Source organism: Triturus cristatus, chromosome 3_2, assembly GCF_964204655.1.
Source record: "Triturus cristatus chromosome 3_2, aTriCri1.1, whole genome shotgun sequence".
In the NCBI taxonomy this organism is placed as follows: domain Eukaryota; kingdom Metazoa; phylum Chordata; class Amphibia; order Caudata; family Salamandridae; genus Triturus; species Triturus cristatus.
This window is the reverse complement of record NC_140584.1, coordinates 1,237,902,992-1,237,929,626: the sequence shown is the minus strand read 5'-3', so window position 1 is coordinate 1,237,929,626 and position 26,635 is coordinate 1,237,902,992. Positions and strand designations below refer to the sequence as shown.

Sequence of the window (26,635 nt, the reverse complement as noted above, 5' to 3'; positions counted from 1 at the left end):
TAGGGCTCTAAAAAAAATCCAGGACACGGTGCTGTAAATTAAAAGATAGAAGATGTATTCATCATTTTTACTGTGGAATGGCTTGTTACCCCATTAGCGAGTGCAGAGTTACACGCTGACACATTAGCTGTGCTAAATTGTGAATGAGACTGCTAAGTTTGGTACACCAAGGTATGAAACAAATCGTTACCTTAAACCCAACTTCATGCCCAGGTCGAATTTAATGTAACTTCCACATAAAAGCAACTTTTAGAATGTTGCCATTCTGTTGCCGAAAGTTTTCCCAGTGGCCATTTGCAGATGCTGGCTAGAAGACAGTCTTTCGCTGTCCTGGGGGTGTGGTGAAGAGTGACTTCCAAGGGGAGCCACAATAGAGTCCTGCGTTTGGAGGAGGTATGACCTCTCCCTGGCAAGAAGAGTCACAGGGTAAGATTATAAGGGAAGCCACATTTGAAGGGCAAATGGTAGACACAAGAGGTGCTGATCTTTTGTCCTGATAGACAGGTTAGCATCAGGGACAGAGATTGGTGCCAAGTGGCCTAAACAGTTTTCCCATGGGTCTGTAGCCCACACTTAGTCATACCTCTTGGGTGGGCTACAAAGCTCTACACATTAAGAGAAGTATTAGGCCATCTTGGGAGTGGGCAAAAAAAGTGCACTCTGGGATAGCTAGTTTCCACACATTGCAGGAAGTCATCATCAGGAGGGAAGGGAACAGGTAGCCTTTTGGCTAGTAACTACCTCATTCCCCAAGGGCATTTTCTGGTCATTAATATGGCACCCCTAACACCCAGGCCTCAGATCACATCTGGACTTGGAAGAGGACTGACAAAGGACTGCAGTGCTGTTCCCTGGACCTGGCAGAAGAAGAGACTCAAGGAGTCAGGTTGCTGACTTTGTGTTCCCACTGCAGGGCAATAACAAGCTGAAGAAGCCCACCTGGCAAGTCAGTAACCACAATCACTCGACCACCACTGACTATTGACGAGCAGCCTGAAGACCAAGGCCCAACAATCAAAAGTTAAACCTATGTCTGCTGGTCCCATGAGAGTCATTGGAGTGAAGTTTGGTTGCCCAAGAAGGACACTCGCCCCCATCAAAAGGAACTGCTGGGCTCGCTGTGACCGGAAACCAGTAGTCCAGTGACAACTGAACATTTGCTGCCCTGACCAGGACTTTGAGTGACATCGAGCCCTGTGGGGAACGTCACTCCACACTGATTGTGGACCGAGGAGTAGCACCAGGTAGATCACTGTTGATTACACATTATCCTCAGCATCATACGGCATCTTCAGCATCTTATATTCCTTGCATCAGAACTATTCCATTCATGTCTACAGAGATTCTTCGCTTGAGCTGGAACTGGACTTGAAAAGGCTCCGGTGACAGGTAACTGTCCGACTACTCCTCACTTGTCACCTTGGCTTGTTTTCTGCTGGAGTTGGTCATCCAAAGTGGGACACGGTACCCAAACACAACTCTTTAACAAGTGATCCAAAGTATCTGCTAACTGCAGTAGTTGCCAATGCTTGCTGATAATTGAGTGAAAAGCAGTCATTTACGTTTTACTTAAAAATCTATATCTCTGGTAGTTTTTCTTAATTTTTACTTTCTACACATTCATAAAAATATGTGTTGTGTGACTTTCTCAAGTGGTTATTCTGGTACTTCCAAATTCTTTGCACTTGTTTTTTTGTTGAAGCATTACTGCTCATAGTCACAGCTACTCAGGGTTGAGCTATAGTTTTAAAAGTGAGCCTGACTAGACTCAAGATAGTATTGTGAGTATATTACATGGTGACGTCACACAACTGCTCCATGTAATACACCACTTTCCTCACAGTTGCCCTTTGCTTTCAAAAATGTGCAGCTGGAAGAGAGTTTGGCCGGGTGCACTGTCATGCCTTCCCTTGTCGTATTGTGGTAAGTAATAATGACTCATTTATCCTCTCGGACGGTAATACTGATGGAATATGTGTTGCTATCCTCTTGTCGACTGCCCTGGGATGATATGTTTCAGTTAGCTCTGCTTGGCTTTCTGTTTGTCCATCTGTAAAGAGCCATTATAAATTGATACCAACTTTCCTTCAGAATCATCTTGGGGATTCTTTTTTGTTTTCTGGCTATCCTATGGATTGCATTTTTCTTCTCCATTAGGTCCTTACTGAACAAAGAGGAGCTATTATGCAGTATCTGGACGATTGTAAAAATTCTTTCTTGGATTGTTTTGCATTTCATTTTTGGTGTTGGATGGACATATACATTAATTCATATTAGCGATTTTTTTTTAGAATAATTTACAGTTTCATATTCAGGTGGCTTGGATTTGGTTTCTTTCAAGTGGGAGCTTTGCTATTTTATCCTTCTTAACCGAGTTTAGGAAAACGGCAAGACGATCCTTTGCGCGACCTTACTTCTTTTCTTTTCTTGTATGTCAAATTTGAGAATTCTCATTGCAGAGATTCAGTCCCAAGTGCAGAGACTCACCCACTCCTAAGGGGCATTCACCATGAATGCAGAGGCCCTTTGTGAATCTGGCATATAATATATTTCCTTGGATCAGCATACCCAGTTGTCCTTTTGAACTATATTGTAGTCACAAAATAATCTAGTTACAGCTTTCCACATGATCTAAGTTGACTTAAATGTTTAACAATGGTGGACTTTAAAAATGCCTTAATGTCATGTTAGCTGACACCACTGCATGTTAAGATCTGGCATTATTGGCACCTGGAAGTTGGCAAAAAGGTAATCGAAACTCAGACAAAGACCTAAATCTTTGGTCTTTGCCACTGAGCTCTGTCCTCAAAGACCGTATCAAGGAAAGGCTAAAGAGAATTGATCCAGCCCACACTGTCCTGCAGAATCCAGCCTTTTTCTCTTCCTCAAATTTTGTGCCCCACATTTCATTCACTCGCCTTATCATACATTGACGGATGCAACACAGTACTTGCTGGCCCTAATTTACACCAATCAAAGCTTTTCTTCAGTCAGTAGCATAAATATTGTTTCGCAAATAGACTTTGAGAGAAACTCCCTTACAATGGAAGAACTGCATTGGGTCCCTCTCCCTGACAGAATCCGTTTCACAGTCTGTAGTTTGATCTTGAGTACTCTCCATTCAAGTAAACCCTGCTATCTTGCCTCTAACTCAATGTTTCCAGATTCGAACGAACTACGAGGAGGTCATTCCTGATCAGACAGAAATCCATAAGTCTTACAGAAAAAACAGACATCAACAGGCTTTCTCTGTATCTATCAAAAAAGAGGACGGGGAGATTACCAGTCCAGAATACACTCACCACCAAACAACCAAAGTCAAATACCACTATACTGTTCCAAAGGGATTCTGTATCCACCTTTCTCTCACAATGGGATCCCCGGCCCGTAGACTTTACCTATGCGCATGTTTACATCGACCACTTTGGCAGAATGGGTTATGTTGGGGCAGAACACTACTCTTTTACTAGTGGTAGATTGAGGGGGGGGTGGGTGCGCTCATGTTAGATTTTTAATGACACTTTCAACAGATATTTTTGATCTTGTGCATTTATATATCCACTTTTTTCATTTTATTTTTAAGCAGGTTATCTTAAACCAAGTGCTTCATTAGTACAGTGCTCGAAAGTTGTGATAAGATGTCAGCCAGCACCTTATCACCCACGCATTTGAGTTAAAGAGCGCCTCACTCTACTGAGAAGATTAGGTCACATCATATACTGTTGGTCCTGACAAAATAGCCCTAGATCGCTCCACGACTACCTTAGGGATGAAATATGTTGACCTATAACTTAGACCAGAGCTTGCTAGACGGTCTATAGGTGACAGATTTACACTCTCACTTGAAGAGACACAGACCATAGTATCCTAAGTGTCTCTGCCTTCTTTTTTAACCTCAAGATCTACCGGGGATATCACATTAAATATTCTGTTGGCATCTGGTTGACTGTTGATTTTATCTTCACACCATCACCGATCTTCTCACATTGCAGGACACACCATTCCTTGTTCTACGGTGCTCAATTGGCATATTTATTAACAGATCTTCAACAAAGAACCCTCTTGTGGGGCCCACCAGGCATTTCAGCGCCGGCCTGGCGAGGAGCACCGCCCTATGATGAAGCAAGTCACCATCAGGTGAATGAGGGCAACTGTACTTACAAGCACATGCTTCCCGTGGGACCTGCTTACAGCTAGGGATACTTTCTCTGGGGCTGAATACCCTCAGAGCCTTTTCTCTGTTTATAGATTGAGACTCAGGAACAAACTCCCTTTCACCCTCAAACTTAATTGGTGGAGCAAACTTGGGAACGTCTCAACACAGACTGTGTGCCTGTATCCTCCATGTCTCACCACACTGTGATGCCGCTTCTGATGTAGTCTGTAGTAGTACAATTTGTTGTTTGGAATTTTATTTCTATTTAAAACAAAGATCAATGATCTTATCTTCAATTGATTTTTTTTACAGAGAATCGGAAATTGCGCCCCCAGATCTACAAAGGTAATGCATTTTTAGCAATGTATGCAGATTATTAGACATGCAATTCATATAGCATGTATTTTAATTAGGATCTTTGTGTATGTATTTCATATATATCATGTAGGGAAATACCTCTTTTTGCATGATCACTCCAAAGTTTTGAACTGATGCTGATGGTTTTTGGCTCTGGTGAGTGAGGTGTAATCAGTGCCAGTGAGGTCTTTGTCTGAGGAGCTCTACCACCATTGGCATATGTTAACTTACTTATAAGTACCTAGCATATGGTACCAAGTGAACTCAGGGTCTGTGAGTTAAGGTATCCCTCATGGGCTGCAGCAGTTATTGTGTCACCTGATTTTGATGAGGCAAATGTATGTCTCCGAACCAATCACTGCAGATGGGTAGGACAGTTTCACTCTGCTAACTCGACATGTTTTTATAAATTATTGTTTTTACAAATTGCCATTTTGCTGTGGAAAAGATAATAGCCACATTGGGGAGTGCAGGGTCACAGCAGACAACCCAACAGTGCTAACTCCTGCATAGGACTACTAAAATTGATACTTCAAGACATCAAAATAATTGCTACATTAAACCTGACATGATGCTCAATTCAAATTTAATATACCGTTTGCACATATAGCAAATCTAGACAGTTGTTACTTTGTTGCCCTCCGTTAGCCAGTGACCATTTATGGTTGCCGGGCACAAGACAGCCTTCTGCCCTCCTGGGGGGAGCTATGAATGACTCTCAGGAAGAAATACAAGGGGCCTGACATTGGAGGAGGTGTGACCTCTCCCTGGCAGGAAGGCCAAACAGGGTGTGAGCAGAAAAGTTTAACTTCAAAGGGAAAGCAACCTTTGATGAGAAACAAGCAAGAGGGGATTCTCTTTTGTTCCTTGCAGACAGGGTGGCATCAGGGGCATCAGGGACAGGCTGAGAGAAGCCACTGCTAAACTGCTTTTCTTTGGGCATCCAGATAGTCGCATCTTTGGGATGGGCTAGGGAAGGCCACACAAATAGATAGGGGTTCTGACATGCTTACACTGGACAGAATGTTGCATTTTGAGCTAGCCACATGCCACACTTCACAGAAAGTCATCACTAGGTGGGAGGTGACCCGATAGCCTATTGGCCAGTCATTGCTGCATCCCTCCAGGGGACAAACTGGGCTTAAAAGTGGCACCCAGACCTTGGATCACATCTGTACTAGAGGAAGGAACAAAGAAGGACTGCTCTGCTGTTCCCGGGACCCGGCAAAGAGAGAGACTGTACAAAAGACTGAGCTGCACCTGCTACTCCTTGGGCCAGCAAAGAAAGAACCGTGCCTGTGATGCCCTACGCAAAGAAAAGTCATCCCCAAGGCCCAGACTGGAGATGTGACTCCAAGAGTCAGTTGGCTGACGTCCAGTTATTTGTACAAGGCCACAGACGCTGAAGAAGCCTGCCTTTGTGAGTTGGTAGCCAAAGACGCCTGATCACCATTGAGTGCCGATGTTTAGCTTGGGAGACAGAGTCCCAACCGCTCAGAAGTTGCACCTGAGTATGATATACCTGGGAGAGTCATCGGAATGCAGTGTGATCACACAGCAAGGATGTTACCATTAGTTAAAGGGAACCACTGGATGCACTGTAAGTGGAGACCAGTAGACCAGTGGCAACAGTTTTTTGTCTGGGCGTCACCCAGACATCGAACCCTGTGGCTGCGGTCTTATCACTGTGTTTGTGGACTGATCAGTGGCCCCAAGATAATCCCTCTCATCAGCTCAGCATCCTCAGTATCCTTGAGCATACTCAGCATCCTGTATCCCTTGCATCAGGACCACTCCAATGATTCCCCTTGTCACCAGCTCAGCATCCTCAGAATTCTTGAGCATCTTCAGGATCCTCCATCCCTTGCATTAGGATCAGTCCATTAAAGGCTATGGTTGTTCACCCCTAGAGCCTGGACCTCAACTGGAGGCTGATTTGATGGCAGGGTAACTGTGCATCCAGACCTTATGGCCCTCTGCGACCAGAACCATGATGGATTTAGAGACCCCAAGCGTGCAGGCAAGGTAACTGTGCATCCAGACCTTATGTCCTCTGCGACCAGAACCATGATGGATTTAGTGACCCCAAGCGTGCTGGGATGGTAACTCTACATCCAGACCTTATGGCCCTCTGCGACCAGAACCATGATGGATTTAGTGACCCCAAGCGTGCTGGGATGGTAACTGTACATCCAGACCTTATGGTCCTCTGCGACCAGAACCATGATGGATTTAGAGACCTTAAGCGTGCTGGGATGGTAACTGTACATCCAGACCTTATGGCCCTCTGCGACCAGAACCATGATGGATTTATTGATCCCAAGCGTGCTGGAATGGTAACAGTGCATCCAGACCTTATGGCCCTCTGCGACCAGAAACATGATGGATTTAGAGACCCCAAGCGTGCTGGGATGGTAACAGTACATCCAGACCTTATGGCCCTCTGCGACCAGAACCATGATGGATTTAGTGACCCCAAGCGTGCTGGGAAGGTATCTGTGCATCCAGACCTTATGGCCCTCTGCGACCAGAACCATGATGGATTTAGTGACCCCAAGCGTGCTGGGAAGGTAACTGTGCATCCAGACCTTATGGCCCTCTGCGACCAGAACCATGATGGATTTAGTGACCCCAAGCGTGCTGGGATGGTAACAGTACCTCCAGACCTTATGGCGCTCTGCGACCAGAACCATGATGGATTTAGTGACCCCAAGCGTGCTGGGAAGGTAACTGTGCATCCAGACCTTATGGCCCTCTGCGACCAGAACCATGATGGATCTAGTGACCCTTGCGCCATGTTGCGCCCCATTTACAACGTGACGCATCTAGGGAGATGCGTCACGTTGTAAAGCTTGCGCCACATTTGGGCGTACCTGCACAGGGGGGGCGTTCCGGCGCGGGAACGCATCCGAAAAGTGGCTGAGTGAAATCTACAAGATTTCACTCAGTCACTTTTCCGGCCATGCTGCGTCTAAACCCTGCGCCTGCTTGAAGCAGGCGTAAGGATTGACGCAGCATTGTAACGATAGGGCACCCCCGAGCCTTGCTGGAGCTGCGTCGTGCTTGTGACGCAACTCCAGCAATGCGCCAACCTTCTGCCATCAGATGCGTCATGCATCTGTTTATCCTTGCGCCACGATGCGCTGCATTGTAAATGCGGCGCATCTATTGTGGCGCAAGGGTAAACTTTTGTGACGCATCTTTCCTGGCGCATCCCTGCTGATTTGCAGGGATGCGCCAGGAAACATAAATCTGCCCCCTAGTCTTTTAACACATGCTTTTCAGCGGCGTTAATTTTTGCCACTAAATCCTGTCTACTAATGTTAGTAGATAGGGTTTAGCGTCAAAAAGCATGGGTGGTTGCATGGGAACGCCCATGCACTACCCATGTAATGCTCCCTTGACGTTAGTTTTCAATACAAACAAATGCTACAACCAATTAGCATTGGTTTGTTAATCCCCAGAAAGGTTTAGCAAATGGTTAGCATTCAAAAAGTAACTCTAACCCATCATTAAACCTTTGAGAATCTGGGCCCCGGAGTCTCCGCTCTTGGGTCATAGACTCCACACTTCGGACGGAGCACTCCGCACAGAAAGAGATAGGACAAATGGGATTGCAAGACTGCACATAGGTCCTTAATCAGATACCACATCATGTAGTATATTTGTAGTACTGCAAATAGTAGTACAAAATGCCAAATATTTGCAATCTCAAGCCTCCACCTGTTCCATATGCACAAGTGTGCAGTTCACATAAAAACAGCAGAGTGTGGCAACATTTACCTATACATTGGAGTACATAATGGGTGAGGAACACATGCAACTTGGGTGACAAATGCCAGCAAATGTGGATGAAATGTGAGGGGAATAGAGAGAAGTAATGAGCTACATTGAGAGTGTCTTTGAGGGATTTGAGACGGTCCTCACCCACCACCAAAAGATTGTCACCAACATCAAAATCCAGGAAATTGGGGTGTTGTTGCAAACAGAGGGCAGGGCATGCAGGTGCGGGAGCAGCTGGTCAATACTTTTTTCTCTTGAGCTACTAGTTGGGTTATGGCCTTTATGGAGGTTCACAGTCTGTTGTCAATGATGACTGGAGGAGAATTAACACTGTCCATACATTCCATCCTGAAACAACTCTGGAAGCCTTTCATAATGTATGTGATTCAAATCAGTACTAAAGAGCTAAGAGATAGGCCAAGATAACAATTGGTCAAATGTGTTTTTACTCTTTCGGGGCTATGGAGTTAAGGGTTCCTTACCCTTTCGGGAGTAAAGATTCCTACAATTTTCAAATTTCCCCAGCCCAGTCGACATCTCTAGCATAACCTGCAACACCCAGCTTGACGGTTGATGTCTATGCATTGAGTGAGTGAATGAATTTTTTATTGTGTCGTTCTAATGAAAAAGTGTCTCATCGAAATCAGTGGGTTGCAAAAACAACCAACAATTATGCATCTCCCTTGGGTATCAGGGGTCATGCTGTGTGGCGTATTGTCCTATCTTCACTGGCCATTATGACAGACACCATTGCAAACCTCAAAGTTTGGCAAAAACACACACATTCTCCTCAAATTTCTGTGCAAGAAAGTTAAGAATCTATAGTCATCCACAAATTTCCTACCACTTCGGGTTCCCAACTGTCTCCCGATCACAACAGTACCCCACTTGTGTGAGTGAGCCAAGAGACCGCTACGCATAACACCCTAAAGCATGTAAAAAGATCAACAATATGGGTAGCTGGTGTATGGTAGGCACCGCCCCAAATATTATTTGTGGCCGTGCTTACCAACCACAGACCTTTTTGAAAACTAGACACCCATGGGATTTCAGGGTGGTGTGTCGTGCATGGATCCAGCAAGGTTTTCTTACCCACAATGTCTGCAACTTCCTTTGACCTTCATTTGAGTTATTCCTGTTGTGGCACTAGGCCCAGCCACACAACTCGGGCAGCATTTGTTTTGGACATGTGTAACATTACTGGGTGGTAGGAATGTGGTGGATTCCTATTGATTTTGGAAGATTCCATCACGGAAATGTAAGACGAATGTGTGATTTTAGGAAAGGGTGAAGTTTGCAGACCATTTTGGGAATTTTTGGTAGGAAAACCTGGTGAGTGCCAAACAAGGTACACCACCCTGTAATTCCTGTGTGTCTAGTTTTCAAAATGTGTAGGTTTACTGGGTTTCCCTTAGGTGCCGGCTGAGCTAGGGTCCAAATTCCAAGCTCAAAAATCCACAGTTACCCACATTGCGAGAAAAAATATGATGTGTCAATGTTGAATGTTAGGCACTTACCTGTCATTGGCACTGTTAGAAGATGGCCTGGTACATGCTGTCCACGAGTTATAGTGGGCACCTTGTACCAGTACAAGCAACCCTTATTGATGAATAGGTTTAAAGACAACCTTTATTGAAAGCTAACCTAGTGGTAGCCATGGAGAGCACCCTTCAGGCTAAGTCTTGAAGGAGTTTAAAGCAGCTTGGTTTACCAGATTATAACCTCTTGAATTACTAAGTGAAAGGAGAACCACACAGGGTATATATAAAATATATGTATTTATTTCTAAACACTATCTACTAACCTCTTTATGAGATTAGAGTCCAATATACACAATAATACAGTTCTAAAACAACAACAAATACAGAATATACACTGGGCCCCGGGGGGGGGGGGACCAAACCATATATTAAGAAAGTGACATAAGAACCAAAACTTGACTAGACACAGTGACTAGAGCACGTAGAATCGCTGGGACCCCAAGGAACCACCCAAGGTAGTGACACAGGGGACCCGCGGGGGACGCTTGCAGTGTGTGAACACAGCTGCGAGCTCCTGTTCTATTCTATGGGGAAAGTCGCGGTTGGAATTTTACAAGTTTAGGACACTTAGGAGAGGACTTTGAGCAAACCCCTTTAGACTTAGGGGGTACTAGGGCCAACATCCACAGGAGAACCAGAGTACTCAAGTTACCTCACCCAGGGAAACCGGGTGCATAGGTGTCAAATGGTGTCTGGAACCGTGCTTGATTTCAATGGCGATCTGCTGCAAAGTGCTGCTGTCCGGAAGAAGAGAAGTGTCCGGGATGATCCAAGCCTGGATCGAAGTTCAGAAGGACCTGAAAGCAGAGGGGACAGAGTCTGGGTCACTTGCCAGTAACCAGGGGTACGATAGACGAATGCCCACCGATGTGAGGTGTTTCAGGTGCGAAGAGGTGAAGCTTGACTCTGCACCCACGAGGACCAGGAGGTGTTAACGACAACCAGAATCTGGATTCGAGCTGTCCCACAAAGGATGTTGAGTGCTGCGATGTCAGTGCTCGGATTGAGCCCAACATGCCTTGGCAACAGCAACCCATGCAGGAAGAGAAATAATGCTTCGGTGCAGACCATCAGCGTCCTGGGGACTCCCCAAGCAATGGAGAGTTAGGGCACATCTGGAGCAACCAGGTAATCCCAATTAGAATTAAATTTGCCTTCACAGGGACCCACCAGTTGACAGACCAGGGGTCGCAAAGGGATCTTGAGAGAAAACACAAAGGGCTAGATCACAGAACACTCGTGGAGTGTAGGCGGGCAATCTTTGGTGGAACTGCTGCTTGGGGTCAGGGCTACAAGGAACCCAAAGCTCAGCTGCAGGAGTCATTGGAAAGCTGATGCTTCTGCAAAGTGACACAGTTCCAGGGGTTGGGGTTGCACAGTCGCCACGAGGGATATGGGCCTCAGACACGCTGTGGGCAGTGATCAACCTCTAAGAACATGGAAACCCACCTCCTGTGTTGCAAAGTTCTTCGGAGTCTTCAGGAGCTTTAGAGATGCAAACCGGTCAGATGCGTCTTTGGGGTCTGCCTTGCAGGGGAGCAACTCCTTTACTCCAAGGTAGATTCTTCAGTCATCTAGTTCAATGTAGATCGTCAAAGATCCAGGATTCAGTACCAGAGTTTCATCCAGGTCTAATATAAAATCCTGTAGCCAGGCATTCCTATCTTATACCCAAGGAAGGGGTGGGACAAACTCTAGGGACCCACCTATGGGAGGGTCAGGAAAGAGGGGTGGCAACACCCATTTCCTTTGTCCAGTGTCACACCAAAACAGGGGCTGGTAGACCCTGCAACCGGTTTGAGCTGGACTATGCACAGGGACACCAAATGTGCCCCCAGGGCAGACTTCAAAGCACTCTTGGAGTACACCCACCCAGCCCCAGTACACTAAAGCCTGTCTGGGAGGTGGTTACACCTCCCTGTGACAGGAAACCTATTGTCCAGGCCTCCCCCACCAGAGTTTCATCCAGCAGCAGGAGGGCAGACCAGGGTCTTTGGCAGCAGCATACATTTTGTGATGCCAGGGCTCTGTTAAGTTGGTACCGGGTGATACCAGGGCAATAATGTTTCTCCCTCTAGAAAGGTGGGACCATACTCCCACTCCAGTTACTGGTGTGGGGGTATGATTCCAAGGTGTTTGACACGAGACACAACATGTTTCCATGCAGCCAGTCCAAAGTTAGCATTAACCGTTCGGTTATAATGCAATTAAGAGTACATGGTTTTGGCTGCATCACAAACAACCCCGGAATAAAGGATACGAAGGTTGCAGAGAAGCTCTGCTCATGCATGGGCACCCTCTCACATAAAACCCAGCACCCTGCCTTCAGGATTGGTAAGGCCTGCCATATGGGTGTCTGATAGGTTTATATGTGCAGTGATAGGTGAGATATAGTGAACCTATATCTCAGTAAGGGGTGCATGCACCACCTTACATGGGCTGCTGTAACAGTCCTGCTGTGTCATTTTGGAAGGTTTCCCAGGGGTGGCATAATACATGCTGCAGCCCCTGGTAGGCATCTGGGGTACCTATGCCCTTGGTATACCATATACTAGGGACTTATAAGGGTACCCCAGGATCCAATCTGGAGTGTACCTAAAGTACTTGTAATCAATTTAGAGAGGAAGCAGCTAGGCTGGGGTCCTGTTTAGCAGGGCCCCAGCCAGACTAAAGTCGAAAAACAGTGAAACATCAGCAAAAAGTGGGGGTAACTATAAGAAGCAGATCCTACTCTCCTACAGGCACAACTTCTACCCAAATGTAATTGGGCAAAAGATAAGCTAGTGTGTGAGAAATAAGACATTTTGAAAATGCCCTATTAATCATATGCCAGTATGGATACCCACAAATTCAGAGATGTACAAATACCCACTTCTTCCATGCATAGTATTTGCTGCACATTTCAGAAATACGTAGATTTCTTTCATACCCATTTTTCACTCTTAATATTTTACCATATGAGTTGCTCTATTCTCAGCGCACAATGAAAGATCACTGTAAGGTGGCACTCAGTTGTTGGCTCTAGACAACCTGAAAACACCATATATCACCACAATCAGGACGGTCTAGCGAGTAAAATGGTTTATTGCTTTGGTAAATCAACGATTGTGTCAAGTGACAGAAAGAAAACGTTGCCATAAATGGGTGCTTTTCCTACTCATTTTTTTAGTTCGATCCGCATATTCTTGAAAGCTGGTAAGATGGTGACTTTGGCACAGCAAATCCTTAATTTATGCCATTTTTGGGAGAAAAAAATTAGACTTTTTTGCAGAGCACTTTTTTCCTATTTTTCCTAAGACAACTACGAACTTAGCTATATTTTGGCTATTTCTTGGTACCCTCCAGGGGAATCTACAAACCCTGGATTCCCTTTTAATCCCCAGGATGTTTGACAAAATAACACAAATTTGGCATGGATGTCTTATGTGAAAAACGTTATGAAGGCCTAAGTTTAAACAACCCGAAATAGCCAAAAGGGATCAGCACTGGTGTGAAAATGCTTCAGCAGTTAAAGGGTTAAGAAATACTCAAAGGTGTTGGCAGCTGGTGACCTTGCATTGACTCTCCTATGTTTGTGTTGATAAAATACAGGAATCTTAAAGATCATTTGGTCTGTTCTGCCTTTCTTGCCACCCACCCTCAGTGACATCTGGGGCACTCCCCCCTTTGTTAGACATTTAAAATCTGGGCCCTGCAGCATCTGCCCACTTATTAATGAAACCAAGATGATTATACATGGTAATGTCCGAGTATCACCCCAGAGGTTTTCTAACTGCAGTATTTATAATGTAGTGTATGTGATCACCTGCCTTTGTGGCAAACTATACATTGGCCAGACTACTCAGAAGGTTTACATTTGAATTTAACAGCAGAAGAGTCGCATCGGATGCAAAGTCCTGACTGCTCCCTTGGTTGAGCATTTTATTAACTCACACACGCCAACATTTCAGAAGGGGAAGTGGGAGATGAGGAGGATGGATTTCTCCCATTGACTTCTAATGAGGCCAGAATCGGGTCTATTGTCATGTACTGGGACGAAATGAAAATATCATTATTTTTACCTTACCTGTCATGAACTTTGAGAAAGTGCAATGGTGGGTAGAGAAAGGGTGACAAGAATGTTGTGCTCTGACCTTCAGGAGCAGGCTACTGACAGTGTATTCTATCATTCACACAAGACCAGTCCCTGTCTGCAGAAACCTGATGAGGATTCAGGCTTTTGCTTAGAGTAACTGGGAGGCAGGAGACTAGCCTTGAAATCAGTAATCTCCCACCCGAATCAGGAGGGTTGACATGTATGTTAACTGTGGACATTCAGTTACTGATTGACCATCTCAAGTTATTATGGTGATAACGGGAACCGAGACAATCTCTCTGGAGTAGCTGTGCACTCTACAAATGCCATTGTGTTGTACTGAATTGTGTTGTGCGGTGTTGTATTGTGTTGTGTTGTGTTGTGTAGTGTTGTGTTGTAGTTGTATTGTATTGTATTCTATTGTATTGATATCTACACCTAAAAGAAAAAGCAGCATTGAACAAATACGGAATAAATAATTCATTTTGGAAATGGACACTATGAGAACCGGATTGAACCAACAAGAAGATTGAACCACTCTCATAATGTCCTGTTAACGACCTGTTACCTTATTGAAAAAGACACAATGGACGGAATGCAGAACAAATCAAAACATTCACCCCCAGTCAAGAGATCTGTTTTAAATCCATCGTTCTTTTGCTCACCATGCTACCCCAGTTTAGACCTAGCCAGTCTTGACCCTGTTCCTCATGGGAATAGTATGGCCCAAACTGCCAAGCCTTGTCCTCCCTGGACCAGAAACAAGCATCCTGGACGGATTTCCGCTTTTCACCCCTCATCAGCGAGGCTAGCATACCCAGCGCACTTAGGGCGAGAAAGCAAAAGACACACAAATGATGGATGGAATGTAGAACAAATCAAAACATTCACCCCTAGACAAGCGATCTGGGTTAAATCCATCATCATTCACCTGTTACCTTATTGGACAGGGACTCTTCTGTTGTTAATTTTCAATATTTATGAGTTACTTTCCCTATATCATTTGCATTCTTGTCTAATGCGCACCAGTCCCCTTCTTACCTATGTCTATTGCTGCCTCTGTCTGTTGCACGCCGCTCTGGATTATGTTAATCTGTTTCTCTCCCGTTACTTTGTTTTCTGGCCCTGTGTATTGGCAGAATTTTCATCAAATGCAAAAGAAGTACAAATGCTTTCATGCTAGCTTAGCCTGCTTTATTTACGCTACAAAAATGCACCACTACATTTCCACATCAGCTTAGTGACCTCTCGGACCTTACCTCACCACATAATTTATAAGTCTACCATGAAGTGGCCTGCAAAGATTGCGGGGTTACTATTGACAAAATGGGCTCTTAATTCTTTTAGCATCAAAAAATAATCCAATCTTGCAGGTGAAGTATATCCAGGGCTTGTGTAAGTGTATTGTCTTCCAAATATCCCTAAGTTTGTATACTTGTATTATTTTGTCTAATGGTTCCTATTCACTATTGTTCCATCTTATACATTTAAGTGTCTAATTTACCTAAAACCATATTGAGATCCTATCTCATAATCAATCAATCCTCACTCAAAGAGCAACCACTATCCTTGTTAGGATGAAGTTGCGAGTAAACTCAAATTAACCTGTGCTGAAACCTATGGTAGCTTGGCACAAAGCAGTCAGGCTTAACTTAGAGGCAATGTGTAAAGTATTTTTTGCAGTAATTAAAACAGTAATAAAATGCAACACAACACAAGAAAAATCCCACATCAATTTTGAAAAATAGAGTAAAACGTAATATATAATTTAAGGCTAAACAACTATAATACAGTAAATAAAACCTGATATGGAATTTTAAATATTTAACTGAAAATGGCATCAAAAAGCACAAAGCACCACCCGAGGTCATCTGGTCGTGACGGACCGAGACATAATCACAAGTTAAGGCCACCCACGATAGAGAGAGAGTCGGATATAGGGTCCAGGTTTGGTCCGTTGAACAAAGTTGTTGAGTCAGCTGTCGAGGATTTGTCAAGCAGCAGAGGTGATGCGAGGATATGGGTTGAGCTGCAGTGGATCCGATTGGCTCTGAGGAAACGATACTTGCATGGAGATGCATTGCATCATGGTGGTTCTAAGTGGCTGCAAGACTATGATGCAAAGTCCTTGCTTTGAGATGCATCTTGCAGCTGTGCTTCCAATGGGGAGCGATGTGATGTTCTTGTGTGGAGATGTGTCATGCAGCAGAGGTTCTGTTTGTCTGAAAAGCTGCAATGCAAAGTTCTTGCATGGAGATGTGTCATGCACTAGCGGTTCCGATGGGCTGCAATGCGAAGTCCTTAGGTCTGGGATGCCATGCAACAGAGGAGATGCGTCGGTTATGATGGGGTTTGTGCCACACAGCAGAAGAGATACTTTGGTTCTGTTGTGTCCAAACGTGGACTGGCAGAGCACCTTCAGGACCACTTCCAAGGGCCCAGGACTGGGGTGGCAGCACTTGGGATAGAAGGGTTCACAGAAAAATGAGTCTAGGCCCTGGGTTCAGGAGCCTGTTCTGACCTTGAGGCTCTGATCAGGAAGCCAGCCTTCTAGCCCTTTGAGTCACTCTGGTGGTCCTGAGTTTAAGGTGTAGGTCCAGGACTTCTCATTCAGACAGGAGGTCAGCAGAGCAGCAAGGCAGCGGTCCAGCAGGGGAGCAGCCCAGCAGGGCAGCAGCCCAGCCTAGTGGTAGTCCTTTCAGCAGCACATCAACCCTTCTTCTTGGCCAAGTCTTCCACAGGATCAGACATGTACTGAAGAGGTGGTGCCTGAAATTCAATATATAAACCCAGTGCCTTCTTTGAAGTGGGAGAGGTTTCTAGAGAATGAAGCGCTCTGCTTTCCAGCCTCCCCTGACTCCAGCCTAACTACAGGGAGCATGCAATCCTTTGTGTGAAAGCAGGACACAGCCCATTCAGTTGCAAGTGGGGCTGTTCTCAGCTCCACCCCCCCATTCTGTCAGTGATGTCCCATCCAGGCACACCTAAGCTCACTATTGTATGTGGCTGTTTAGGAGGAATACACAAAGTACAACTGCCAATGACACCCAGTCATATGAGACAGGGGCAGGCTGCAGGCACTGAATGGCTAAGGCTGGAAAATGACACTTTTATAAAATTGGCATTTTCAAAATTGTATTTTAGAATCTGACTTTACCATTAAATAGGATTTTTAATTACAATTCAAAAGAAACCAAACATTCCAAAGTTAGCCCTTATTAAGTGTAATTATGCAACCCAATTTTATTCTATTGCTGAGTTAGGTCACACAGTAGTGAAAATGAATGACTGAATTACACCCTTTCTTTTTAGTTTATATATAAACTCCTTCAGAGAAGGCACTTTTGGACACAAAAGCTGACTGTCCCCAGGTAGGCAAGTGTAACCTTCCTGTCCTCTTATATGCGGAAGACGCAGTCCTATTGGCGAGGACAGCTAGGCATCTACAACTTCTCCTGAACTCTTTTGCCCTCTTTATGGAAGACCTGGACCTGTCGGTTAATCACTCCAAATCTCAGTTGGGACCCCGCAAGGCTAAGCAGTCTACCTTCAAGCTCAGACACTCGTCAATACCAAAAGACTAATGTTTTCTCCTACATGGGAGTAGTGTTTGACAACACCTGTAGTTGGTGCCCCCTGCTTACGTGGAAGAAAGGAGAATTAGTGAAAGCTTCTGCAGCTGTTTTTAACTTTGCCAGCAGAGTGGGAGGGAAACCAATTAGGGCTCTTTTGAAGATTTATCAAGCCAAATGTATTTCAATGGCCAGCTATGGGAGCGAGATATGGGGCTGCATTGAGGTAGGGTCTGTGCAAAGTGCTGAAAACTCTTTCCTGCGACGGGTCCTTTCCGTTCCGCAAAGCCCCCGGCCTATGTCGTGCACGAAGGGTTGGGGATGTCTTTCCTCTCAGATGTACTGGCCTTCCGTCCCTTGGCATTGTGGCTTAAGATCTGGGCTAAGCAAGAGAACTCACTTAGCAACCACATCCTATGGGATTGTCTATCTCTCGACCATGTTTGGCGCATTGGGTGGCTACAATACATAAGAGTCCACCTCTCGAGGCTAGGCAGAGCTGATCTATTTACCAAACCCGAGTGCACATGTAAGAGGGACCTTGTTTGGGCCAAAGAGTGCTTCTTAAGAAGGTGCCACTGTGAAAGAGAGGAAAAAGAGCTGTGTAAGCCTAGCGTGCGTCAGTACATTGTGTTGAAAACACTGCCAACCACTGAGCCATATCTTTTAGGGCTCAAAAGTATTCACAATCGTTTTTTCTTGACGACGTTTTGGCTCGACCATTTTCACTATCTTTTGGCTCATCCCCGTGGCTCCCACAGAGGTCAGTGCCTCATGCCCTGTGGCTGGGACAGAGAGTCTCCTCAGGACATGATGCAAGTTTTAATATTTTGTATTTTTTATGCTGTTCCAAGAAAGTTATTTATTATTCCCATCCTAAAAAATGGGTTTTAGGAGGGTGAGACCAGCTTTTATCTTTTTACAACTCCTTTCTAGTGACACTGTTCTGTATACTCTTAACTTTTTTCGGGTTGCCGTCAGACTTAGGGCAATCCGCGATTAATCTTTTGATTGCAACTCATGTACTTTTTAACTTGTGTTTAGATTATCTGGGACGTATCTTATTTGTCATTCTGTAACCTGGACGTTGATTTATTGTTGTTTGTATGACTTTTATGGTTTTATTTATAAAACCGAAAACAGTTTATTGAATTGAATATTGAATGAAATACTTTATTTTGTATTGTCATTAAAACCATTACAAACTGGTTGATTAAGAATATAAAAATCAGGTAATTGATCAATAATATAGAGGCAACAGACAACAATACCTAACAGAACATTTCATCATGTATGGCTGATAAAAACGTTAAAAACAGTTATTTGAAAAAATAATATTAATTGATGCAGTAAATCAATAATCACTTAAAAAGACATGATCAAAGACGAGGCTAAAAAAGAACCTAGTTATAATCCCATTAATGTGTTATAGTTGACTGTGTGACCAAAGTAAGTGTGCAAGTGGCTGTCCTTCGCTGACCTTTTCTCTACCAGTATCAAAAACTCTGTAAAGCGGATATGTGAGTGCAAATTGTTAGGGTCCAAGTGCCCAGTGGTTGCCTCTCTACGGGAGAGAATACCCTGTTTGTTAAACTATTTCATCGACAGGGATCTCCGTTCAACTAGTAGACGGGAACAAATGCACACGTTGTGAATAGTAGTCTCCGTCGCTGAATGTCATCGCCTACAGATCCTGCGAGGCTTGGATCTCATCAATGGTGGAGCCAAGTCATGCATTGGCAGACTTACGGATTTAAAGTGCATATACTTTCTTTTTTAAAAGATTGAATGGCACACAAGTAAGGTAGCCTGTTATTAACTGTACAATAATTAAAAATCATCCATGCATAGCAGAGTTTAGATAAAAGATTCTTGCCCTGTGTTCTTGACAGCCGTTGCATGAATTATTTGTTTTAATTCTTTAAATGAAACGGGCATAGCCCACAAATCTCTTAATTGTATGAATCTAACGCTGCATCCAAATATTTCCCAAAGGAAGATGTTCTATTCAAAGTGGCTTTTTCCGTCCAGCTTGTGTAGTCCTGGGAATTGGGTAAGATGGAGGTGAGCCTGAAATGGTTTGGTTGATGGTTGATTTTGTTGCTGAAATATTCTGATTGGTTATTGCATTGGTCTTGTGATGCGGTAATGCTTTTTATGGTTTAAGTTGTGGTGGAGAGGTTTTGAAGGTCACAGAGATTTCTTTTGCAGCTATTCAAGTTGTTATCTATGTGCTCAGCTAAACTATTTTCAGCTATTTGAGCTGCTATCTAAGTGCTCAGCTAGGTCATTCTTCTTGGTTTCCTTGATCAGCTGGTGGTAGTGTCTCATTGCTGCTCTGTTAGTGCCCTTGTCAGTTTCTTTGTGGTTCATTCTTCATTTCCTTTTCAGTTGTTTGACATGTTGTTGGGTTGAGCTGAGTTTCTCAGTGTACCAGCTAGCCTGCATCTGAGTTCTCTTTTGTTGTGTTTATGGGGTGCCAGGAAATTGGCTCGCTGTGATCCAGGAGTCAAGCTGTTTGAATATCACTCTTTAGGTCCATGGTGGAGTTGGGCTAGGTAAGTTCCAGAGTGTGGGACTAATTGCAGTCCACAATGCTGCTCTAGCTGCATCAGGCCAGGCTGGTAGTAGCAGATTTTGTTTGGCGTGGGATGTTGATTTGGAGGTGGAAGATGGCATAGTCAGTCCAGGTGAGAGACAAGGTTGTAGTGATTTTGATGGACTTAAAGTTGGTGAAGATGGGGGGGAGGATGTGTCTGGAGGAGTGTGTGGGTTTGGTGCCATGTGTTAGTGCACATATTCCTAGGCTTTCAGGAAGTTTGGTTGAGCTGGGGACATTCTGGTCTTCCACGTAGAAGTTGAGGTCTCCTAGTAGAATGTAGGCTTCGGATTCGATAGAAGGGGGAGCAACAAAATCTGTGATGTTGTCACCAAAGGCAACTTGTAGTCTAAGTGCCCAGTAAATGAGGTTTCTGTTCGTGGTGTAAGTTGCTAAGATTCAGTTTGCAATCCGGCTACTCCAGGAAGATGGCTGTGTTCTTTGTGATAAAATGTATGTTTTTTTTAAAGATTATCGTGTTTCCTCCTCCAGGTTTGTGTTGGCAGTCCTGTTGTGTAATCTTGTATCCTGCCTGGATGGCTGTGGCAATGTTGGGTGCTGACTTGGTGGTAAGCCACGTTTCCGTAAGGAAGATGAGGTGCAGGGCATTGTTGTGCAGGATGTAAAATATTTCAGTGGCGTGTTTGCTGAGTGAGCAGGTGTTGAGGAATATACATGATAGTTTATCTTAGTATTTGCTAGTGGGAGTGGGAGTTTTGCTGTGTGCAGGCTGGGTCACTGCTAATATATTTTGTCATGGTGGTTGGGTTGTTGCATGTGAAGAAACACTTGATGCAATCAAAGTCTACTTCATTCCTTGTTGTACGGTGCAGTACGGCAGCAGCAATGGGATGAGAGTTCTGGGTTGAGTGACCAGAGGAGTGTTGCAGTTTATTGAAGGGGCGGATGGATCAGTGATTATGGTGCTGGGCAAGGATAAGCACAGTGTGAAAAAAACAGTCTATTATATGGTGTTGTTCTGCAACCTCACCATGCAACAAACTCAGTAACCTGTCTTTCTCATTTGGTAAACCTTAGCTGTACCCTTAGTAGATGTCTCTTCTAGCAGTAAGGCTTTGTCAAAGAAATAACTGAAAATCGTTTAAAAATATCAAAATAGTTGAATAAGAAAGAAACATGACGCAAACCAAAGGTTTCCAAAGAGATGAATTATCAACTAAATGATAAATCACTGCTTTTCACTCAAATTGTAAACAATAATTGGCAACTACTGTGCTTAGTGGTTACATTTGAAACTTTGGGAAACTTTTATGAAGTTTCAAAGTACTAATCTTGTCCACTTTGGGTGAGTGGGTGATTACCTTCAGCAGGGAAAGAGTCACAAGGGCCAGTGAGGCTTGGCAGGTAGGTTATCTAGCAGTCAAAGGAGTCTCCAGTCCAGTCCCAGGTTCTCTGGGTGCACCACCATAGACTTCAATTGAGTGGCCCTGATGCAAGGGTGAGAGCAGGATGCTGAAGAATATAGAGAATGATGACTGGGTAACAAGTGTATAGAGAATGATGACTGGGTAACAAGAGTATAGAGAATGGTGACCGGGTAACAAGGGTATAGAGAATGATGACTGGGTAACAAGAGTATAGAGAATGATGACTGGGTAACAAGAGCATAGAGAATGATGACTGGGTAACAAGAGTCTAGAGAATGATGACTGGGTAACAAGAGTATAGAGAATGATGACCGGGTAACAAGAGTATAGAGAATGATGACTGGGTAACAAGAGTATAGAGAATGATGACTGGGTAACAAGAGTAGAGAATGATGACTGGGTAACAAGAGTATATTGAACGATGACTGGGTAACAAGGGTATAGAAAATGATGACCGGGTAACAAGAGTATAGAGAACGATGACTGGGTAACAAGAGTATAGAGAATGGTGACCGGGTAACAAGGGTATAGAGAATGATGACTGGGTAACAAGAGTATAGAGAATGATGACTGGGTAACAAGAGTCTAGAGAATGATGACTGGGTAACAAGAGTATAGAGAATGATGACCGGGTAACAAGAGTATAGAGAATGATGACTGGGTAACAAGAGTATAGAGAATGATGACTGGGTAACAATAGTAGAGAATGATGACTGGGTAACAAGAGTATAGAGAACGATGACTGGGTAACAAGGGATAGAGAATGATGACCGGGTAACAAGAGTATAGAGAACGATGACTGGGTAACAAGAGTATAGAGAATGATGACTGGGTAACAAGAGTCTTCCTGGGACCACTCTTCAGTCCACGGCCATGGTAGGTTTACATAAAAGTTACATTCAATTTGATTTGGGCATCAGGTCAGGTTTAAAGCAACAATTATTTTGATACCAAGAAGTACCATCTCTAGTAGATCCATTCAGCAGTATCACAGCTGAGTGGTCAGTGTGTAACACATTGGGGCTACTAGCCTTGGTATAAAAAAAAATGTCAATTTGGGGTTTATACTGTCAGGACATGTAAAAACAAATGCCCACCTTGTGTAATGTAGAGCAATCTGCCTCAGGGCTCAATAGGCCTGCATTAGGAGTGAGTTATATATCTTAAAAAGGTAAGTTAGGACTTTGACATTATTTTAAATGTAGGGAGAATTAAAACTATTTCTTTTCACTGATGAAATCTTGATCTCACTGACCAACCAAAGAGCCTCACTAGACCCTCTTCTGAAAGACTTATCAGCCTTTGAGGGGGATTACGATTGCTGACAGCCCACAAGCCTCCCTAGACCCACTTCTAAAAGACTTACGGGACTTTGTGGGGGATAAGGATTGTTGACCGGCCCCGGAGCCTCCATAGACCCCCTTCTGAAAAACCTTACAGGCATTTGGCGGGGATCAGGGTTGCTGACCAGACCCAGAGCCTCCATAGAACACCTTCTGAAAAATCTTACAGGCATTTGGGAGGGATTAGGGTTGCTGACCAGACCCAGAGCATAATTAGACCCGCTTCTGAAAGACTTACGGGCCTTTGTGGGGGATGAGGATTGCTGCCCAGCTCCAGAGCCTCCCTAGACCCCCTTCCAAAAGACATACAAACCGTTATGGGGGATCAGGATTGGCAACCAGTTCAAGAGCCTCCCTAGAACCCCTTCTGAACAATGTATGAGACTTTGTGAGTGATCAGGATTGCCAACTGGCCCAAGAGCCTCCCTAGACCCACTTCCGAAAGAGTTATGAGCGTTTGTGTGGGATCAGGATTATTGATAGGCCCAAGAGCCTCCCTAGACCCCCTTCCAAAAGACTTACAAACCTTTGTAAGGGATCAGTATTACCGACCAGCCCAAGAGCCTCCCCAGACCCCCCTTCGAGAAGACTTACAAGCCTTTGTGAGGGATCATGATTGCCGACTGGCCCAAGAGCCTCCATAGACCCACCTTCCGAAAGACTTACACACCTTTGTGAGGGATCAGGATTGCCCTCCAGCCCAAGAGTTTCCCTAGACCCATTATCGGAAATACTTACCAGCCTTTATGAGGGATCAGGCTTGCCGACCAGCCCAAGAGCCTCCCTAGACAAGTCTTCTGAAATACTTATGACCCTTAGTGAGAAATCAGGATTACCGACCAGTCCAAGAGTCTCCCTAGACGATCCTTCTGATAGACTTATGAGCCTTTTTTGAGGGATCAGGTTTGCCGACCATCCCAAGACCCTACCTAGACACACCTTTCAAAAGACTTGCAAGCCTTTGTGGGTGATGAGGGTTATCGGCCTGCCCAAAACCCTCCCTAGACCTCCTTCCAAAAAACTTATGAGCCTATGTGTGGTATCAGGTTTGCCAAACGGCCCGAGAGTCTCAATAAAGCCCATCCTGAATGATGTATGAGCCTTTGCCAGGATGAGCATTGCTGATTGGAACAATAGCATCCCTAAACTCACCTTCCTAAAGACTTACAAGCCTATGTGAGGGATCAGGATTGCAGAATGACCCATGACGCTCCCTACATCCCCCTTCCAAAAAAAATATGACCCTTTGTGGGGGATCAGGATTTGTGATCGGTCCTAGAGCCTCCCTAGAACCCCTTCAGAAAGACATACAACCCTTTGTGGAGGATAAGAATTGCAGACCGGTCCAAGAGCCTCCTTAGACCCCATTCTGAAAGACTTTCAAGCCTTTTTTGGGGATGAAGATTATTGACCTGCCTGAGAGCTTCACTAGACCCACTTCAAAAGACATATGAACCTTTAAGGTGGATGAAGATTGCTGACCAGCTTGAGAGCCTCCCTAGACGCCCTTCGGAAAGACAAAGGAGCCTTTGTGGGGGATGAGAATCGCCGACCAACCCAAGTGGTTGCCTAGATCTCTTCTGAAAGACTTACTAGACTTTGTGGGGGATGAGAATTATCGACCCGCCCAAAAACCTTCCATGAATCCTCTTCCGAAAGACTTAGGAGTCTTTTTGGGGGATCAAGATTACCGGTCGGCCTGAGAGCCTCCCTTGAACCCCTTCCAAAAGAACTACAAATGTTTGTTGGGGTTGAGGATAGCCAACCAGCCCAAGAGACTCACTAGACCCTCTTACGAAAGACATAGGTGCCTTTGTGGAGGATGAGGATTGCCGATTATCCTGAGAGTCTCTGTAGACCCTCTTTCAAAAAATGTACAAGCCTTTGAGGGGAATGAGGATTGCTTACCTCCTGAGAGCCTTTCTAGACCTTCTTTCGGAAGACATAGGAGCCTTTGTGGGAGATGAGGATTGCGGACCAGCCTGAGAGCCTCCCTAGACACCCTTCCGAAAGATGTCCGAGCCTTTGTGGGGGATGAGGATTGCTGACCGGCCCAAAACCCTCCCTAGATTTCCTTCTGAAAGACTTACGAGCCTTTGTGAGGGATGAGGATTGCCAACCAGCCCAAGATCCTCCATAGATCACTTTCTGAAAGACGTGCAAGCCTTTGTGAAGGATGAAGATTGCCAACTGGCCCAAGAGCCTCCCTTGACCCCCATCTGAAAGACTTATGAGCCTTCGTGAAAGATGAGGACTGCCGAAAAGCCCAAGTGCCTCCCTTGACCTTCCTTCTGAAAGATGTATGACCCTTTGTGAGGGATCAAGATTGCTGACCGGCCCAAGCATCTCCCTTGACCCCCTTCTGACCCTTTGTGGGGGATCAGAATTGCTGACCAGCCCGATAGCCTTCCTAGGCCCCCTTCTCAAAGACTTCTGAGCCATTGTGGCTGATGAGGATTATCGACCAGCCTAACACCCTCCCTAGATCCCCTTCCGAATTACACTCAAGCCCTTGTGGGGGAGCAGGATTACCGAACAGCCCGAGAGCCTCACTAGACCCACTTCCGAAATACAAATGAGGCTTTCTGGGGATGAGGATTGTTGACCGGACCAAGAGCTTCCTTAGAACCACTTCCAAAAGATGCAGGAGCCTTTGTAGTGAATGACAATTGCCTACTGGTCCAAGAGCTTCCCTAGACCCCCTTCCCAAATACTTACAAGCCTTTGTGAGGGATCAGGATTACTGAGCAGCCCAAGAGCCTCCCTAGAACCTCCCTTCCTAAAAGCCTATGAGCCTTTGCGGGGGATCAGGATTACTGATTAGCCCAAGAGCCTCCCTAGACCCCCTTCAGAAAGAATTACAAGCCCTTGCAAGGGATCAGGATTATCGACCAGACCCAAGAGCCTCCCTATTCCCCCCTTCTGGAAGACTTAAAACCCTTTGCAAGGGATCAGGATTGCCGACCAGCCCAAGAGCCTCCCTAGAGCCCATTCCGAAAGACAGGAGAATTTGTGGGGGATTAGGATTGCCAACCTACCTGGGACCCTCCCTAGACCCCCCCCTAGACCCCCTTCTGACAGACATAGGAGACTATGTAGGGGATGAGGATTTCCAACTGGAGCTTCCCTGGACCCCCTTCCAAAATATGTTTGAGACTTTGTGGGGGATCAGAATTGCAGAACAGTGCAAATCCTCCATAGACCACCTTCTGAAAGACTTACATGCTGTTGTGAGGGATCAGGATTACCGAATGGCCCGAGAACCTCCCTAGACCCCCCTCCAAAATATGTACAAGCCTTTGTGGGGGAAGAGGATTGCTGACCGGCCCACAAGCCTCCCTTGACCTTCTTCCGAAATATCTATGAGCCTCTGAGGGGGATCAGGACTGCCGACCAGCCCAAGAGCCTCCCTAGACCCCTTCTGAAAGATGTAGGAGCCTTTGTGGGGATTAGGATTACCGACCAGCCCAAGAGCCTGCCTAGACCCTCTTCCAAAAGAAGTGCATGCCTTTGTGAGGGATTAGGATTGCTGACCGGCCCGAGTGCCTCCCTACACCCCATTCCTAAAGACATAGGAACATTTGTGGGGGGATTAGGATTGCTGACCTGCCTGAGAGCTTTCCTAGACCCAATTCTGAATGACGTAGGAGCCTTTGTGGGGGATGAGAATTGCTGACTGTCCAAAGAGCCTCCCTTGAACCCCTCCCAAAAGTTGTAGGAGCCTTTGTCATTGGTGATGATTGCCGACTGGACCAAGATCCTCTCTGGATTCCCTTCCGAAAGATGTAGGAGCCTTTGTGGGGGATTAGGATTACAGACCG

General features: G+C 45.1%; 1 protein-coding gene across 1 annotated transcript in view; it reads left to right on the top strand.

Annotated features, from left to right (window-relative positions):
• LOC146859554 (CD5 antigen-like) overlaps positions 1-26,635 on the top strand; it is a 534,324-nt gene that overhangs the window by 245,787 nt on the left and 261,902 nt on the right. Inside the window, exon 4 of the mRNA XM_085650253.1 lies at positions 4,469-4,501. Within this exon, the coding sequence (XP_085506379.1) occupies positions 4,469-4,501 (33 nt within the window). The remainder of the gene's footprint in view (positions 1-4,468; positions 4,502-26,635) is intronic.